Source organism: Helianthus annuus, chromosome 4 (genome assembly GCF_002127325.2).
Source record: "Helianthus annuus cultivar XRQ/B chromosome 4, HanXRQr2.0-SUNRISE, whole genome shotgun sequence".
In the NCBI taxonomy this organism is placed as follows: domain Eukaryota; kingdom Viridiplantae; phylum Streptophyta; class Magnoliopsida; order Asterales; family Asteraceae; genus Helianthus; species Helianthus annuus.
The window spans coordinates 194,838,705-194,857,582 of record NC_035436.2 but is presented as its reverse complement, the minus strand read 5'-3'; the positions used below and the strand labels follow the sequence as shown (position 1 = coordinate 194,857,582).

At 36.4% G+C, this 18,878-nt stretch overlaps 2 protein-coding genes across 2 annotated transcripts; one reads left to right on the top strand and one right to left on the bottom strand.

Moving 5' to 3' along the window:
- Positions 1-1,850: 1,850 nt before the first annotated feature.
- LOC110937725 (LOB domain-containing protein 30) lies at positions 1,851-9,398 on the top strand. The gene is made up of 2 exons (XM_022180179.2): positions 1,851-2,247; positions 8,852-9,398. Exons 1-2 carry the CDS (start codon positions 1,936-1,938, stop codon positions 9,251-9,253), a joined length of 714 nt encoding a protein of 237 aa, XP_022035871.1. The 5' UTR covers positions 1,851-1,935; the 3' UTR covers positions 9,254-9,398.
- Positions 9,399-9,426: 28 nt separating this feature from the next.
- On the bottom strand, positions 9,427-17,809 carry LOC110937726 (RRP12-like protein). The gene is made up of 17 exons (XM_022180181.2): positions 17,227-17,809; positions 15,398-15,926; positions 15,001-15,255; positions 14,366-14,457; positions 13,702-14,280; positions 13,427-13,605; positions 13,243-13,336; positions 13,095-13,151; positions 12,817-12,951; positions 12,384-12,455; positions 12,153-12,266; positions 11,899-12,060; positions 11,127-11,255; positions 10,941-11,042; positions 10,271-10,353; positions 10,083-10,175; positions 9,427-10,003 (listed from the first exon to the last, which is right to left on the bottom strand). The coding sequence occupies exons 1-17, from the start codon at positions 17,704-17,706 to the stop codon at positions 9,538-9,540; spliced, it is 3,621 nt and encodes a 1,206-aa protein (XP_022035873.1). The 5' UTR covers positions 17,707-17,809; the 3' UTR covers positions 9,427-9,537.
- Positions 17,810-18,878: the final 1,069 nt, after the last annotated feature.

Below are 18,878 nucleotides of genomic sequence, written 5' to 3'. Positions count from 1 at the left end.
CCCTATATGTCCGATAGCCTCTTATACTACAAGAAAAAGGACCAATAGCGGTAGCCACACGTTTCTATTCATCATCCAACGGCTGGGGTGTGTCCCGGTTAATAGCGGTGACATCTGTACTATTAGCGGCGACAAGTGTCGCCGCTATTAATCGACTTTCTTGTAGTGTTGGCCTAGTTACACAAGATATTATTCTCATCATAGTGGTGCGAGTTCAAGTCCCACAAATTAAAGGGAACAAAAGGTAGATTTTAGAAGTAATTTTATGGGACGTTAGGGGTGGGTGTGTTTGTCGTTCAAAATATATGCATATACACCATATGTGCATGCGTACACACAGGGGTGCAACATAGTGGGGGCGGGAGTGGGCGGCCGATTCCCCGAACTTTTTGCTCAACAGTGGAGAGTATGTAGTTTTCGTATTGAAATTTTGGGTATATATATACGTATTCGACCCCCCGGTTTTATAGAAATTTTTGGGTATACATGTTTTTGACCCCTCGTCGGAAATCTCAAACTTCGTCACTCCGTACACATATATCCACGTATGTCAAAAGATAATATCAAAAATCAGTAAGGAGATAGATAAATTAAACATTAAACATTGTTTTTTAATTTTACTTTCTCACGACAAAGAAATTACACATATAGATACATGCATGTTTAGATACACATATGTGATAAAGTTGAACATAGTCACATAGAGTTGGAGAGAGAAATAAATACATGCATGTACATTTATACATATATAGAGTATATATGTTTGTGTGTGAGGTTGAGAGAGTTTCGTTTAACTAACTAATTAAGTTAAGGAGATTATAAACAGGGGCGCAGGATTGAAGGGGCGGGGAGGGGCGGCCGACCCCCCGAACTTTTCGCGCAGTAGTGTTACGTATGTACTTTTCGTATAGAATTTTTTAGGTATATACGTTTTCGACCCCTCGGTTTAAAAAAAAATTAGATGTATACGTTTTCGACCCCCGGTTTTATAAAAAAAAAATTTAAGTATATACATTTTCGACCCCCGGTTTTATAAAAGAAAGTTTATTTATATAGCCCAAATTAGATTGTTATGTTTATTATAGTCTAAATTATTATATAAAGCCCAAATTAAAAGCCCGCCTAACATTCTATCCAAAAAAACCCCAAATTGTTGGATTTGGGAGGATTACGAACTGATCAACAGAACACTCTAAAAAACAAAAAAACCAGCACTTTTGTGGTCTTGTTCGCTGGAATCGCTGACTGCTGAGGAGACGAGGACAGAAGAACAGAAAGGTTGCGCTACTTGTGGTCTTGTTCAACTTCTTCAATCTTCAAGATATGTGTTTTGTATCTTTAGGTTTAATTTAGGGCTTCAATTTATGTGGTTTAGGTTGAAATTATGGGTGAAATTGGTCCGATTTTTTGCCCTAAACTTGTTGAATCTTAGTTTCCGTAACTATTAGAGTTTGCAATTTGGGTGATTTGTTTTGTTAACTTGTGTTATTAGATTATGCTATGGGGAAGAATAAAATCATAACTACGCGATAAAATTGGTCCGATTTTAATGTTTGAGAACGTTTTTTATTTGATACTAATTTTTGACCCGACCCGAATCGAATCATCGACGCCTGACCTGAACATACACATCGAAACTACGCGATAAATTAGGATTTTTAGGTCCGTTACCTTCCGACCCCCCGAACTTTTTTTTCAAGCTTCGCCACTGATTATAAAGAAAGAAGCAAGTGGCAATATATATCGGATGTTTGCTTCACGCAAACAATCTTATTTTGGGTCTTTGCTTCTTCAATCCGTGCCTTTAAAGTCTTCAACTTTCTCATAAAACTCACCCATCAAACCCTAAACTCTCTCTCTCTCTCTCTCTCCAAACAAACCCTAATAACTACGTGACAAACTGACAATATTCAAATTTGAAAACAAACCCACATAATGAGTACAAATCCTCCTGGTGGTGCTGGAAGTAGCACAGGAGGTGGTGGACCATGTGGAGCATGCAAGTTCTTGAGAAGAAAGTGTGTGGCTGACTGCATATTCGCCCCATATTTCGATTCCGAACAAGGTGCTAGCCATTTCGCTACGGTGCACAAGGTGTTTGGAGCGAGTAATGTGTCCAAACTCCTTTTGAATATCCCGGTGCATAAGAGGGTTGATGCAGTGGTAACTATATGTTATGAAGCTCAGGCTAGGCTTCGAGACCCTGTCTATGGCTGTGTTGCTCATCTCTTTTCCTTGCAACAACAGGTTCGTACACACACGACACGTACTGACAATCTATTCTCACACTGATTTCAAACGGTTGTTTGAGGTTACAGTGTTAACAGTTGTTTGAAGTTAGGGCTTGCATCATAGCCCCTACCTTTAAACAACTGTTTGAGTTTGAGGGTGGGTATATTATATATATAATTTGTGCTTCAATTTATGTATAAAAATATGTTACTCTAGTGGTATTTTATTTGATGCTTATATGATCTTTAAGTCTCAGTTAATCAGGAAATTAATAGCATATCCAAATAAAATTATTTATAATAATTTCTAATAATTGAGATTTTATGGATGAGATAAGATTATTGTTTTATTGGAATTAATACATGAATAATGTAGAGTTATATTAAAAAAAATCAATGGTTCTAATAATCCATGTTAGTTTTTCATATGATACATTGAAAATGAATTAAATACTACTTTTTGGTGAAAACTAAGTTTATTTTATTGGCTATACATATGCATTCTAAATGATATTAGCATGAACAAACAATAGTTTAATTTATGCGTGGTGAAGACTGAAGATTAAATAGAAATTATTTGTCCAGTTAATACTATATATAAAGAAAAACGTATAAAATTTAAATTATACTAATATCCTCATAATCCATATCAGAATCGAACCAAGTTGTGCACACCTCTTTGTTATGTTACAATTATAAAATTACATCCTTATAGAAATTTTTTTTTTACCGATTTTAAGAGGAACTTCATTCTTTAAAACATTGTTTGCCTTAGCCTGCTTAGCCTTAGCTTTAGTGTTTTTAAGGAGAATAGGCTTGTTGAAAGGTTTAATTATATAGGTACTCTTGTAATGGCCCATTTGCGGTATGCACATATAATGTATTTATTTATCGGCTATCGGGTGGGGGGGGGGGCAAAAGTGAAAGTGCAGTAATTTTAACGTTATTTTACTAATTTGTGAAAATAACGTTAAAAGCTGAGGACGATTAATCATACATCATCTGATGGCGTTGATAGCTGAAAGACAAAGGGGGGGGGGGGCAAAAGTGAAAGTGCAGTAATTTTAACATTATTTTACTAATTTGTGAAAATAACGTTAAAAGCTGAGGACGGTTAATCATGCATCATGTGGTGGCGTTGATAGCTGAAAGACAAAAGGGTACATGCATTAATCGGTCTTTGTCCCGATTGCTGAGTGTTTTGTGCCTTATGTCCAAGGCTTAATGCAAAACTATTATCAAGCCGGGGGTCTTACTGGAAGCAACTTCTCTATTCCTACGGGGTAGAGGTAAGGCTGTCTACATCATACCCTCCTCAGACCCTACCTTTGCTTTGTTATTAGTGGGATTTTTACTGAGTATGATGATGATGACTCTTGTAAGGATAAGTCCGTGTTTTGTTTGTCTATTTGCTATATTATATGTGACTGCTATAGTTACAACTTTCATTAGTGGTACTAGAACGAAAGAGAGTTAGACACGAAATCACTATCTAATGTTTAGAAACCGGATCGGTGATCAAACCACCTGTTGTATCGATTTTTTGCCAGTTAAGCTAATATCTATCTAGTTGTCCGACAGTGGTTGCGATTGATTATATATCCATGCTTATATATATAGAGTTCTATTCCATCCAAATGAGCTTGCAACAACCAATTTTATCTTCTATAAATAAGAAAATGTCTCACATCTAAATATATTTTTTCAGAAATTCGTACATAGCTATACTTATATATATTGGGAAATTATGTAACCACGACAATAATACCCTTTCCCTTTACGTGCATCACTACAAAAAGGTTTTAAAGTAGTTATAATGGAATTTCGTAAATTTATAAGATTGTTATGCATTAGTAAAATACATATATTCTAAACTTTCTTTTCTTAAACAAGTTACATTGTCGTACGTCAAACATTGCTTTTCCTCCACAAATTAGAGAAGGGGTAGCAGGTTCATTGAACTAGTTAGCCAATAATATATATATACTTTTTCATAATTCGTATTTTTATATTTTTAGGTTAAATAGTTATGGTTTTTGAGTATTGTTAACCGAACTAAACTCATAAAATCAAAACTCAACCAAACCAAGTTGTTACTAACAGTTTGACTTCGGCTAAGGGGCTGTTTGTTTACCTCTTAATGAGACCGTTAATGGTTCAGACCTATTACTGGTTCAACACTTAATGGTTCAGACTGTTTGTTTCGTGAACAGATGTCTGAATGGTCCAGACATTTGCCTCTGAATGGTTAAGTTTTATACAGAGTGTGAATGGTTAAGACCTTTAATCTGAATTAGTCAGACATTTGCCTCTGAAGGGTTTAGCATTATACTACCTCTTAATGGTTCAAACCTCTTACTGGTTCAGCACTTAATGGTTCAGAACTCTTACTGGTTCAGCACTTAACCATTCAGAAGTTCCCAAACAGCCTCTTAGTTTTACAATTTAGTAATTGTAATACAAAATTGGGTGCACAGTTGTCCGGGTACAAATAAAAAAAATAGTTGCAAAATGTGATGTAAAATAAATTGTAAAGTAATTATTCATGAGGTCGTAAATATAAAACAATTAATTATGACTTATGATTGAATGACAAGTGAAGCATTTTAGTGGTATAAAAACAATTTCTATCAACGAAAATTGCAAGAAATTGAGGGGGTGCATTGGGAGCAAACATGAACAAGTGTAAAGGGTGATGTTGCTAAAATTGATGAAAAGGTTGATTATTTTAGTGTTAAAAAAGCTTGTAAATCGTGTGTAATATCTTAAAAGGAGATTAGTTTTTTGATTAAATAATTGATTATTTTGATTCTGGTATATGACAACTATTGCGGGCTACAATGTTTCCTTTGTTACATTGAAGCCTGTTTTGTTTTTCTGTTTTTTGGTTTTCAGGAAATGGTCTGTCTTTTTGCTAACCTTGCATGCCTTTTAAGGTTACCAATCGTTTAAATATTATTTCATATATTCCATTTCCTTTTTAATAATCTATTATTACCATTATTTGCTTTATGTACACATGCATATGCAGTTGATTTATTGGTGCTAATAGTGTATTACTTATAATAATTAAACCGTCACCATTTCGGAAAAAATAAAGAGAAATTAGATTTAGAAGTTTTAGTTGTTAATTAAGTATCTAAACTATTTCATGCTTGAATTACTAAAATATCGTGTGTATCTTTATGGTTGTAAAGTAACCATAGTTTTTAAAGTTAGAATCGAACTTTTGTCGGGCTATAGCTTGTTTGAGTTGATTTTGTTAACGAGTTCAAACAATATATATTATAAGAAACAAGCTAATCGGGATTAAGTTTCCACGAGGTGCGAGGAAGGGCTCTGCACTGCACTCCCCCTCACTCGAACCCGGGTGGCTGTGCTTCCGATAAAAAGGGTTGAAGCACAATCGATAGTGGGTTTCCAATCGATCTACACCTTTAAAAAAAAATGGCATATATACTCAGTCAAGACGAATCCTTTTGTAATAAGTAAGCTAACATGTATATGAATACTTATGAATTATATTTTCAGTTGATGTTATTGCTAAGTATTATTATAACTGGACTTATATGGAAAAAGCAACTTATGTATATTTTCAATATATTTGGTTATCAAAAATACTTTTTATATGAATATTACTTGTTTAAGTTGATCTTGAATCATTCTTGAGTGTAGCTCAAACATGCATCATGAAAGCTCATCGAGCTATTAGATTGAGCTCGAGATTGTCATGTGTTTGGACCATATTAATTACTCTCTAGTTAATTGTATGTATATATATTTTTTCTTTTACAATTTGTATAGTATGAAGATAAAATTGTCTAGAAACATATAGGTGTCGTGTAGAAGTAAAATAACTTATTATACAAATTACCTCCCGTACATAAATATTTTGAGAAAATTTGATGAGAAATTAAATGGAATGTGATTGAGTGAAGGGTACAATCAACATATTGAGAATTTAGAATGTTGCAGTCTAGTTTTCTATTGCTTCCAAGGAACAACTTCCCCCTTTCGAAAATTATTAAATTAGAACATATTTTAGTATATTATTTTATGTTTAAAAAATATATTTATTAAATAGGAAAACAAGGTCACAAGATACATATTCAAAAACTCTACTTAAATTATTGTTGATTCGTCATACGATTAATCGGTATTCTTTTCATCAACTCTCGTGTTTTAAGTATTTTTAGTTTAATTTTAAACCGGCTTGAAAATAAACTTTATCTAGAATCGATAGAATTTTGCATTTTATAACCATGTGGAAGTTTGAGATTAAGATTTAAGACTATGTTAATTTGACTTAGTTTGGCTACAACCATCTGGATAAAAAAGTAACGACATGACATGTATAAACAAGTCTTGAAAATAACCATTATGGTACATTTATATTTATATTTATATTTATAAACTACTACATATACAAGTGGCTGACATCAGCCGGTAACAGTTGAATCATTCAATTGGGCAAAAAAGGGCGGCGGGGTAATAGTGCCAGGCAGCTGCCTGGCACTCCGCTATTGGCCCAATAAAATTACGATTTTATCCTAAATTAAAATTACGATTTTGCCATCAGTTCAAATTTATGTTTTCGTCCCCGCTTAAAAATAAATTTACGCTTTTGCTCCCAGCTAAATAAAATAAATTTGCGCTTTTACTCTTAGCTAAAAATTTCGATTTCGCCCTCGGTTAAAAATTACGATTTTGCCCCGTTTAATTTTACACTTTTGCTATTAGTTTTTTCCCCTTAAAATTACGATTTTGCCATATGTTCAAAATTATGTTCTTACCTCCACTTAAAAAAAATCTCTTTTACTCCCAGCTAAAAATTTTGATTTTGCCGTCGGTTCAAAATTACGATTTTGCCCCGTATAAATTTATAGTTTTGCCATTAGTTTTTTTTTCTCACAGCCAAGTTACGATTTTACTCTCAACTTAACTTTACATTTTCCCAATCGTTTTTGTTTGTTTTCCTGGTGACATTACAATTTTGACCACAGTGTAAAATTACAGTCGTGCCGACAACTTCCTGGCACTCCCCCGTTGGTCCATTTAGTTTACAATTTATCCCCAAATTAAATTTATGATTTGACCCTCAGTTAAAAATTACGTTTTTCCCATTGTTTTAGGTTTTTTTTACCAAAACTATAAAGGTTTTTTGTTTTAATTGGTTTCCTACGGCCTTATCATCGTTTTTGTTTTTTTTTCCCTTGGAAAATTATAGTAGTCTTTTTTTAATTGGTTGAGAATTATTCGGCCCTCGCCCCGCAACGCGGGCGGGGCAACTACTAGTTAGATACATATTAAATAAACCCAACTTGAAAATAAATTTTCTCTTGAATCAAGTCTAGCTTGACTTAGTTTGGTTACAACCTTAGGTATATAAAAGTAACATGTATTAAAAAGGTAGGCAAAAGATCAAATACAAATAATCTTAACATACTAAACATACAAATTGAAGGAAAACCCAAAAAGACAATGTGGCATTTTTGTAATTACCACCAACTATCAAAGTTACAACCAAAAATACCTAAAAAAACACAAATTTTTTTTAACATTTTTTATTAAAAAAATCGCTACATTTCGTTAGCAAAAAAAAAAAAAAAAAAAAAATTGCTGCTACTAAAAGTAGCGATTTTTTAATAAAAAATGTTAAATAATAAAATAAAATAATTTGTGTGTTTTTTTTTATTTTTTTAGATTTTTTTAGGTTTTTTGGGGGTTTAGTTTTTAGCATTTTAGCTTGGGTGGGGGGGAGGGGGGGCGGGGGGTTAGGTTTTTTTTATGTTTTTTTTTTTTTTTTTGGGGGGGGGGGGGGGGGGTTAGGTTTTTTTTAGGTTTTTGGGGGTGGGGGGGTTAGGTTTTTTTAGGTTTTTGGGGGTGGGGGGGTTAGGTTTTTTTTTAGGTTTTTGGGGGGTGGGGCGGGGGGGGGGGGGGGGGGGGTAGGTTTTTTTTAGGTTTTTGGGGGGTGGGGGGGGGGGGTTTAGGTTTTTTTTTTGGGTGGGGGAGTGGTTAGGTTTTTTTAGGTATATTTGTAGAGTAACTTTGATAGTTATTGATAATTACAAAAATGTCACCTTGTCTTTTTGAGTTTTCCTTCAATTTGTATGTTTAGTATGTTAAGATTATTTGTATAAGAACTTTACCCTAAAAAGGTATGGTACCTTAGATATATATCAATTGTGAGATACACATGGACTATTTTTCAGGATAAACTATATTTTAAACTTAGAAATTTTTAAACTCAACAATGTCAAACTAAAAACTTAAAGAAGGGTAGGCCAAGGTGATGCTTTCTCTAGTCGTGTTACATATAGATGTTTCAAAATCAGTATTAAATTTTATTGGTCTTAATCAATCATGAGCTTAAGCTTGAAAACAAGGCCCGATTAAGTTTGAATCGAGTTTCCAACTTTATAATAAAGTGGAGCTTGAGTTAACAATGTGTCGACTTGATTTGGCTCAATTATACACTCGTAGCTTTTGATGAAGTTACGTTAAATAAAGATCTATTAGATTATTTTCATATGAAAACTCGTTGGGAACAACTCTAAAAACTTCAATCGTAAGTTTGATTATATACTCGTGTTTTGATATTAACGAAGTACTTTGAATAGGTCGCAAATTTGCAAGCTGAGCTCTCTTATCTCCAAGCCCATCTAGCAAGCCTAGAAGTTCCAACGCCGCCTCCACCACCTCTACCGCCGCAACCACCAACTCCACCCGCCGGATTTTCCATCGCGCACCTCCCGATCACCTCATGTTTTCCGGCTAACTACGATTTATCTGTACTTTTTGATCCAGTGATACAAGCTTCTGCACATACCATGCAACCGCCAGCACGACAAGCGGTTCCAATGCAATTCAGTGGTAGCAACACCGGAACTCCACCCCCACACAGTGGTGGTAGTGGTGGCTCTAGTGATCTTCATGAGCTAGCTAGGGAGCTTTTACAAAGGCAAAACATTGGGTCTTCAGAAATTTCATCTTTATCTTTACCACCACATGATACTAGATGAGATAATGGATTTGACCATCTATGTTGACTTTGTTAGTTGACTACTAATGATACAGGAGTTTGACCTTGAAATTCCTATCATCCAATTACTTTCTGTGTTTTAATTTTCAAGTTGTCTTGATTAATGGTTACTGACTTTTTAGATTTCTTTTTAATTTATCAATTGTCTATATATTTAAAGAAATAAATATAAAAGTGTGATTATATTTTTGTATTTTTTTTACATAGTTAAGCAATTATATAAATGTTTTACTACTGAATGCATCAAAATGTCAAAACATATCTTTAGATGTTAACCACACTGGACATGCCCTTCCTTGCAGCCACCAGATGCTCGGGTCTTCGGCTAACCATCTTGCGGTCCAGTGGCCAATAAGCATACGGCTCAAACTTCCCCTTCCTCTTCAAATCTTCACCTGCCTTCTTACTGGAGTATTCTGACCCCGTATACGCCCAACCAGACTGGACCGTTTTCCTGCGTTTTTTTGTTTTTCGAATCGCTACACTCCTCACGTCAGAGTCTGACCCCGTGCCTGTCGTAACCTCTCTTTTAATACCTTTTTCCTCCTCGGAAATGACCAGCCTTCCATCAGCATCTATCTCTGGCTCATCATCAGACCATAGCTTCCTTTTCAGACTGTCGAAAGATCTAAGGGACAATCTCGTCTTTTCACGGTCAAGCAGGTCAAGTGGTTCGTCATCGAGCTGTTCATAACTGTCTTCTGCCAACCTCTTCCTTGCTCTCTTGGACCTGCAAATTATTCATTTAATTTAACATGTGTATCTATATCTACTATAGAATAAAATATATACTGTATCAAAGCACAAACTTGAATGAAGACTTTTTGGAGTTGAGCATATCTTCAGTTTCTTCATCATCACCGAAATCAGAATATATTTTTGTATGATTCCGTCTGCTCAACCTGTTAAAGAGCCAAAAGTATAATTTAATTAACCGACGGTGATAATACGAGAGCAAAATATATGTAAGATGCATTATATTTATAGCAGACAGAACCTTGAGGTAGTTGCTTTTGATGATAAACGAGATTTTGTTTCCTCGGTGTTAGCAGAATGTTTTCGCTCTTTTCGTTCATTTTTCTCCATTCCAACAGTAACCGGTAACTGATATTGTTTAGTTCAAACTTCAAACTAACTTTAAATATATATTGTTCATTTCATCCACAACTAGGGGTGCAAACGAGCCGAGCCCGAGCTCGAGCTCGATTAACTTATGAGAGCTCGGGCTCGATTCGAGCTTTGTTTTCAAAGCTCGAGCTCGGCTCGGGCTCGGCTCGTTTATTATTAATTAATTAATATATTAATTATTATAAATAATATAAATAATAGACTTTTTAGGCTCGCGAGCTCGATAAGCGAAGCTCGGGCTCAGGCTCGTTTACTAAATAAGCTTATTTTAGGTTCGAGGTCGGCTTGTAAACAAGTTTAAATAAGCTCGGCTCGACTCGGCTCGTTTACACTAAGGCTCGATAAGGCTCGACGAGCCTAACGAGCTTCACATGCGAGGCTCGAGCTCGGGCTCGATAAACAAACGAGCTTTATTTTAGGCTCAAGCTCGGCTCGGGCTCGGGCTCGATAAGGCTCGTCTCGTTTCGAGCTTTTTCTCAAGCCGATCTCGAGTAGCTCACGAGCCGCTCGGCTCGTTTGCACCCCTATCCACAACAAACCTTTTTTATATTTGTGAGCAGCTTCATATGTTCTTCAGGCATTGCTTCCTTAACAGCATCAATCCCGCATTTCTTGACAAGCATTTCCAAGAGCTGCTTCACCTGTAGGTTATTTCAACAACAAAAATTAGTTTTCACTCGACGAAAATACATACGTATAATACAAGGTAGATGTGGAAAACAAACCTTTGCTTTGAAATGATTCTTGTTGCTACTTTGCCAGCTCAGCAACGCCTCCACCATGTCCCGCATATGGATTTGCAACCCTTCAGCTTGTGACTTGGCAACTAATACCTTTAGAAAACCTAAACTGGCCTGCAGTAATAAGGAATTAGACTCTTGAAGATAAATTAAAATGTACTAAAAATATTTATCTTGGTTAGGGCTGCAAACGAACTGAACTTGCAGTGACCAGTTCATGAACCGTTCCGCGGGAAGTTCGTTTGTGTTCGTTCGTTTAATAAATGAACGAACACGAAAATTTGTTCATTTAGTTAAAGAAATGAACATGAACAGAGGCCGCGTTCGTTCATTTATGTTCGTGAACGTTCGGTAACGTGTTCATTTGTGCCCGTTTATGTTTGGGGTTTTTACATTTTTATATGTATTAATAATTAATAATATATATTTATTTGTTTTATATTTTATTCGCCAAGTAATATATATATTGATGCCGATCATATTCGAAATTTAATATATGTTCGTTTGTGTTTGTCGTTCATTAACGCCCGTTTATGTTTATGTTCATGAACACTTGTTTGTGTTCGTTTGTGTTCGTGTGTGTTCATGAATTGTGTTCGGTACCTAAAATTAACAAACGAACACGAGCATAAAATCTCGTTCAGTAAGCGTTCGAACACATGTATATCCTTAACAAACGAAAACGAACAAGGCCTTGTTCGTGTTCGTTCGGTTCCTTTGTAGCCCTAATCTTGGTTATAGATTAAAATATTCTTACTTTATTTATTTCTCTGTTCTTTCTCTGGAGAAGGAGAAACGTGGATGGGAGAACATCAAACGCATTCGATAGAAGATCGTTAAACTCGTATGTCAAACGAGCCATGCCCTTCACCGCTGCGCTGATCATGTGAGGTGACTCGCCTGCAAGACCACCAGCCACCTACACGAAAATATAAAAAGCAAAATGAATATTCTTTTCAATAATTAAAGCAAACCGAAATGTTTTTTTTTTTTTTCAGGAAGCTTCTATACCATGTTGAAAAAGTTATACAAGTTCTCCTTGTTTCCACCTTTGTCTTCATCCACGCACGCATGGCCAATTTCGACAATAATCTCATATGCTCTATTTCTCGTTTTCTTGTTAGACTGCAAATCATATAGATTCAGATGTAATGAACAAAACGACAAGATGTAAAACTCTAATTAGCTTCTTAAATAGTTAATTTTACGAAAAGTTCCAACGTGAATCGTCTTGTATAGTACCTCTTTAAGTCCGAGTAAAATTTCAGTCAACAAAGAAGCAACAATTTCACGTTTCATATGTTCTGATTCATCCTGCAAAACAAGTCTTTTATTGCATCTTGTCTCTGGTTTACTCATACATGTGTGAACCCCGCCGCAAAGGCCGGCAAATCGTGTCTTAACAGGTTTCTGACGGCGCGCACAACGTAAGTTTCAAACATGATTACGACTCATTTAACTACTTTCTACCTCATGTTTATAAAACAGTTTTATGTTTTATTTACAAAGACGTATAAATGATAGATCCTAACATTGTAATTTTAATTATTTTAAAAATTAAAAAAGTCAAAGGGTGTATTTTTCAGTCAAACAGGTCTAATCGTGTCTTAACAGGTACCCAATTGCCAGCCCTTACTGAACCCTTGACTAATTAAAGTTTATGTTTGCTTGTTACCTTTGAGACATGCACAATCAAAAAATATAAACAGTCAAGTCTGTGCCGCTTGGCTGAAAAATGACATGAATGCATCGCCTCAAACATCAGTTTAAGCAACTCTTCAAATCTTCTTGCTATGAAACTGTCATCGTGCTGTCCAAAAATAAACGTAAGGTTTATATAAAAAATGGCAAATATTCCGGTCGTTTAAGTAAACGTACTGCCTATCAAAAGTACAATGCCAGTTTAAAAGAAACCGACATAAAGAAAAACCATTACGATGCAAAATAGAATACCTCGAGGATTGTTGAGAGAACTTTGTACGCCTTCTTTTGAATCAAACTTTCGCTATCCTTCAATCATATGTACATCAGTTACGTTAGCTTTACTCATCAAACAGAACGGGATAAATTTTAGCAACTAGACTCGTTAAATTGAGCTAACCTTCAAAGCAAGTTCAACGGCATCAAATAAATGATCAACCTCCTTTGTACCAAAGCCTGGTAAAAGCGCGGCTGCCAAGTCATATAGCTTTGCCCTGTTAATTAAAAATAAGACTATAAGAGTATGCTAAAAACATTCAAATCAAGTTGACAATTAAAACTGGGACTTACATAAAGAAGCTTACCGCGTTAGTGATGGTGAAGTTTCATTTGGCAAGTTGTCAATTTCCATAGAACTGGAACCTTTGGTATTCTGTATTTTGCTAGCTTCGTGTGTCACCTTTAGTAATTTCTCCATTGTGCTCTTATATAACTTTGAGACTACACTTTTGTCGGCAATAGATGCAAACTCACCAATTGTTCTCTACGAAACAGAAATTTTATAAATATAAGATATTAAAAAACCACAATAAATATAAGATATTAAAAAAACACAATCTATGCAAGTCAAAATTGCTACCCGCAAAGATCCACCGTCATCTTTGGTAGATTTCATGAAAACTCGTGATAGTGTGGACAAAATCTCACGTGCAGAGGATCTTAACACGTCCAAATTACGAGCAGCAACTTCTGGTGTGTAAACGGAAACGGCTCGCTGTTGACTAATGCTGACTTTACCATAGGGTTCGTTTTCCGCTCCCGTTATTCTTCTATTTTGTTGAACGAGAATCTGCAGACTCGAGCATATTACTCCGCGAAAATCAGATTCTTCGCGAAGAGAACGACATAATTCTTTTTCTAAATCGTTAAAACTCTCGGCAGTATCCACAGGATAGTTGCAAAATGAAGGCAATAACGACCACATAGAATATACAAGCCCATCAAGATTCCTGGTAGATTTCAGCTTCAAGAATTTAATATTGTCCAATAAAGATTCATTAAAAAAGCTTAAACGAGCACCGACTATATTCTGCTTTAAGATAGGGAAAAGCCACACATTGACGTCAGATAGATCTTTAGCTTCTACATTCAAAGGTAGAAGCTTTAAGAATGTTTCAGGCCCTAACGCAACTACAGCTACACCCATGCAATCATGCAACTGTAAAGAAACACGTGGTACCTTAATGATTGATAATAACAACATATGAACAAATAAAAAAACATTCTTCACATACGGAACTCACCTGTTTCCTGTAGAGGAAATCGTCATCCGGCAGCTTTTGTATGCCTTCCAAACTCTTGAGGGTGCCTTTTAAGAAGCATGAGCTGAACTCGCCTGAAAAAGTAAGGTCAAGGCTTAAGATTACTTGCATGAACTTTTTTATTGTAGAGTAAATTGCATTTTACGTCCTTCAACTTTGAGCCAAATTGTAGACGCGGTCCTTTAACTAACGAAATTACATTACACTGGATGTCCTTTATGTTATTGTTTCTCATCAGGCGTTGTCCTGTTGGCCTAACCCAGATAATTTTTTCTGTTAACTCTTAACACGTACCACTCACATGAGGGCATAATGGTCATTTTCACTTAAAAACTAAAACAAATTTAAACAAAAATAGTATATATTAACAACAAAAATAAGTGAGAATGGCCTTTATGCCCTCATGTGAGTGACATGTGGTAAGATTTAGCAAAAAAAAGTTAACTGAGCTAGGACAAAAGGACACCGCCTGATGAGAAACACTAACATAAAGGACTTCCGGTGTAATTTCGTTATTTAAAGGACAGCGCCTGCAATTTGGCTCAAACTTAAAGGACATAAAATGCAAGTTACTCTTTATTTACATGAAAGTCGAGAACAAAGCTGGGATTACTTACCGAGTTTATCAAACATTGCTGCCACAACTTGAAATGACATGTCCCAAACGGCAGCAAAACGATAATCGAGTAAACTTTCAACAGTTGCACAAAGTTTCTCAATAATTGTTGGCGCAGATTTTCTCACACTCCCACTTGCCATAATCTGATCCACGCCCTGCTTGATCAAGCTCCCATCAATGCACGTATGTATTAAGCTCTTTAACGCCTCCATTGCAACCGATAACGGCTCCTCGTGTTCAGAAGCTAATATGTCTGTCACCCCATAGTCAGAAACACAAATTCTCAGTTTTTGATTATTTAAGTTATAATATCGATTCCAGTTTTCGTTTCTTATTTGTGTTTGATCCGGCTTGGTGGTTAAGGAAAATTGCATCACAAAATTTAACAAACAAACCTTTGAATGCACTGAAAACAACCGGAAGCTTGACCACACATGCGTGACGGTTAAGAGAACAAACTTTCTTCATCCCAGCATCTAAGAGTCTAGCAACGAAACTCAAATTGTCACCAGACATCTCATTTGAAGAAACCGACGTAGCTAACGAGCATAACAAATCAACCAACGCTTCAGGAGAGACATCCACAGTTGGTTGGAGACAAAGTAAATACAAAGCATCCGTAATCCGCCGGGTGGCTACAGGTTGGTGCAGTGCTAAAAGATATTTGAAGTAATAAAGAATCCTTGTTGAGAACTTGAGAGACACAAGTGGGAGAGTATCTTTCAGTGAATCCAACACGTATAAGACCTCCTGAGCTCTAGAACCTTCTTGAGGGTTTGGGTTTGGGTTTGTATCTAACCCACCAGCAAGCTGAAGAAACTTCTCAAAGGTGGTTGCAATGGCTTCACTGGCAGGTGAAAGCACCGACGTTTCTTGGAAGCCTTGCATGACATCACGGAGACAAAGATGTGCTTGTTTTCTTACCTATATGACATCATCACATGCAATGATTGGTCAGACATCTAGTGTATATGCTGGATTGAGAAAGACTTGGTGCTAAAAATATTCAACTTTTATTCAAAATTCAGTTTAAAAATAAGTTTGGCAAAAGTGGAAGCAGCTAAACAGAATATAGTTCTTATGTTGCATAGTGAATAACAAACTGATTCATCAACTAAACCTCTATGTTGTCAAAAGCGCACTAGGCGTGCCCCTAGACACAAAAGCGCAGCGCAGGAAAAGTGCATCGCCTGGACAGAAGCAGTTTCAAGCTGTTTTCCGGCCCAAAAAATTCTAGACCAGTTTGAAGTTGAACATGTCTAAAACCTCTAAACAAGCCTGGAATCAACCTAAAACAGCCTAAACATGCCTAAAACATGTCTAGAATCCCTAATAATGATATTTTTAGACTACACCCCTCACTTTTTTCGTCTTACGCCTTTGACAAAGCTACACATGACTGATGCGGTTTATCACTTCCAATCTTCAAAGTTGACAAGACTTGGTCTTAGCATGGGTATTATAAAACTGTCATCAAGGTAAGCAAGAACCCTCAAGTGGGACCCAGTTTACAATAATCTTGCTGCAATAAGGACACCCATTGTGCATTAGTGCCCCTTGCCACATCGGCAGGGTAGCCCCGTGAACACCTTGCCAGAGGCGCCATCATGGGGCGCCAACCATGAACCGCCTCCTCGCCAAGCCCATAACAAGCGTTAAAGGGAGAAGGGTGCAAATCCACCCCATTCCAACCAATCACCTTTTTTTGTTCTTTTTTTCTTTTTCAATTTTCAGTTAAGCCACAATGTGATAGTTAGACTATGTGTAAATAATGGGCCCACTTTTTCTAACCGTCATGTCATAAAGTGGATGCCACATCAGCTCTCAATCACTTTCTTTACATTTAGTGTCTAATGGTTTCACAAGTTTTCACTACCAACTATCCCAATAAAATAATATATAAATCTAATACATTAAAAAACAAAACATGTGATTGGTCATCATGGGGCCCACCCACTACCCCCTTTAACCATGGTTGCTGTAGGATTAAGTGACTAACGCCCAGAAGCTTTAACGTATGGCCGCCGGAATGGTGTGTAACGCCAGATCACCGCCACCGTGGCAGGGGCGTGATCCGGTTACGCGCAGTCTTAAGTGATAGGGCATTATGCACTTTTTAGTTCGGGTAATTTAAACAACAATTTAAGTCAGTAAGTGCATTACAATTTATACATCAGCTACCATTGAATCTTGAGTAATTAGTCCTCGTATAAAATAAAACTACCTTGAGACGAGAATCGGCAATAAACCTTAAAAGAACTCCAAACAAACAATTCGAAACATGAGACCAGCTAGTCCGGTGACCAACAACCAACAAATGCGAAACGCACTTCAACCCAGAAACTACAACACCATCATCATGTGACATCATCATAACCACCCGAGTAAGTAAACCGGAAACGCAGTCGTTTTGCTTGCGGATAACAGCAGGAGAGATGGTGGGTAGAACCATGCAGACGATGGTAATGAGAGGATGTATGTGGTGGGGTGGTGGGTTGGGGTCGGAAGATAAGAGTTTATCGAGAGAGGTGCATGTTGCGAGCAAATATGCGAGAGGTGTAAGAGGGTGGTTCAGGTGTTTAAGGCTTTGAGATATGTTGCTGATGATGGAACAGAGGTGGTGGTGTTGGGGGTCGGTGGAGGTACTGAACCGTGAGAGAATTGTGGTGCAGAAGTCGGGTTCGGGTTGATTTTCGTCTTCCATGCTGCTGCTGCACAATCTCTGTGAGTGAAAACGGAAAACCCTGACTGACGGCAAAATTGGCGAGTTTGAGAAGAAGCCGGTAGGTTTGAATGAGAGAATGAAACCCTTTTTGATATTTAGGTCCATCAAGTTTTTGAATATTGTCATTTTCATATGTTAAATCGAAAATATTTTTGTTTTTGTTTCGAGTATAGTGCAAATTTACCCCATGAAGTTTGTGCTTGCTGACACCATTACCCCCTAATTTAAAAAAAAATGATGTCTTACTTTCCTCGTTTGCCTGATTGCATCGATCTTGAACCATGTTGTTAAATTCATAACAGTTTTGTTGGTTGTAATGAGAAATGATAATTTTAACCTTTTTCTTACCCTCTGTTCTTTGTAACAAGAAAACGGTTTACACCATGCATAATTCCTAATCATTTCTACCTAAATTGTTTGACCTTGGCAAAGTTAAAGCCTAAAATTGCAAAACCCAATTCGTGCTGATCTTTTCAGATGCAAATGTAGAACATCCAATCAACATATAATGCCCGGTAAACCTTAATAATTTCCTAATCAAACGATTCAACATCTAGTCCTGATCATATAATTTCTTAATCAAACGATTCAACATCTAGTCCTAATCGTTTCCTGATCATTTCCAAGGTACAATCCACAAAGAATCCATGTATACGATCCAATTCCTGTTAGGATGAACATGTAATCATAATCATAGTTATTAAAGGCGCTAGGCACACTCAAGGCGCATAGGCCTCGCCTGGGGCTTAGGCGCAAAGCGCAAAAAAAGCGAGGGCCTAAGAAAAATAAAGCGCATAATGAAAAAATAATAAAAATATATTGTGTATTAGAAAAAGAATACTATTCTTCAAATAAAATAAACAAAATCTATTATATAACACTTTATATCATCTATTTAGTACCAAAAGTTCTAAATATTAGTGTATTAGTGTAGACAAGTAGTTTCCTTAGATAAAAGTAGAAATCTGGCTAGAATCTTGTTGGAATTTAGAGAATTTGGCAGGAATGTGTGCATGAACCATCAACTCGAGAATTAAAGCGCAATTTCCTCGACTTAAAGCGCAACTGCCTCGCCTTGCCTGAAAAATGGGCCTAGGCGCAAGAGGCGATGGCTCTTAACAACTATGATCATAATCAAGGTATAATCCACA

What these genes read in the sequence shown, in the direction of transcription:
- LOC110937725 (XM_022180179.2), top strand. Translation starts at nt 1,936, where the DNA reads ATGAGTACAAATCCTCCTGGTGGTGCTGGAAGTAGCACAGGAGGTGGT. An exon ending in TCTTTTCCTTGCAACAACAG is followed by an intron (nt 2,248 to 8,851) that starts GTTCGTACACAC and finishes TACTTTGAATAG; the next exon opens with GTCGCAAATTTGCAAGCTGA.
- LOC110937726 (XM_022180181.2), bottom strand. Translation starts at nt 17,706, where the DNA reads ATGGAAGACGAAAATCAACCCGAACCCGACTTCTGCACCACAATTCTC. An exon ending in ACTTCACCATCACTAACGCG is followed by an intron (nt 13,337 to 13,426) that starts GTAAGCTTCTTT and finishes TTTAATTAACAG; the next exon opens with GGCAAAGCTATATGACTTGG. An exon ending in TTTTACTCGGACTTAAAGAG is followed by an intron (nt 12,267 to 12,383) that starts GTACTATACAAG and finishes TATGATTTGCAG; the next exon opens with TCTAACAAGAAAACGAGAAA.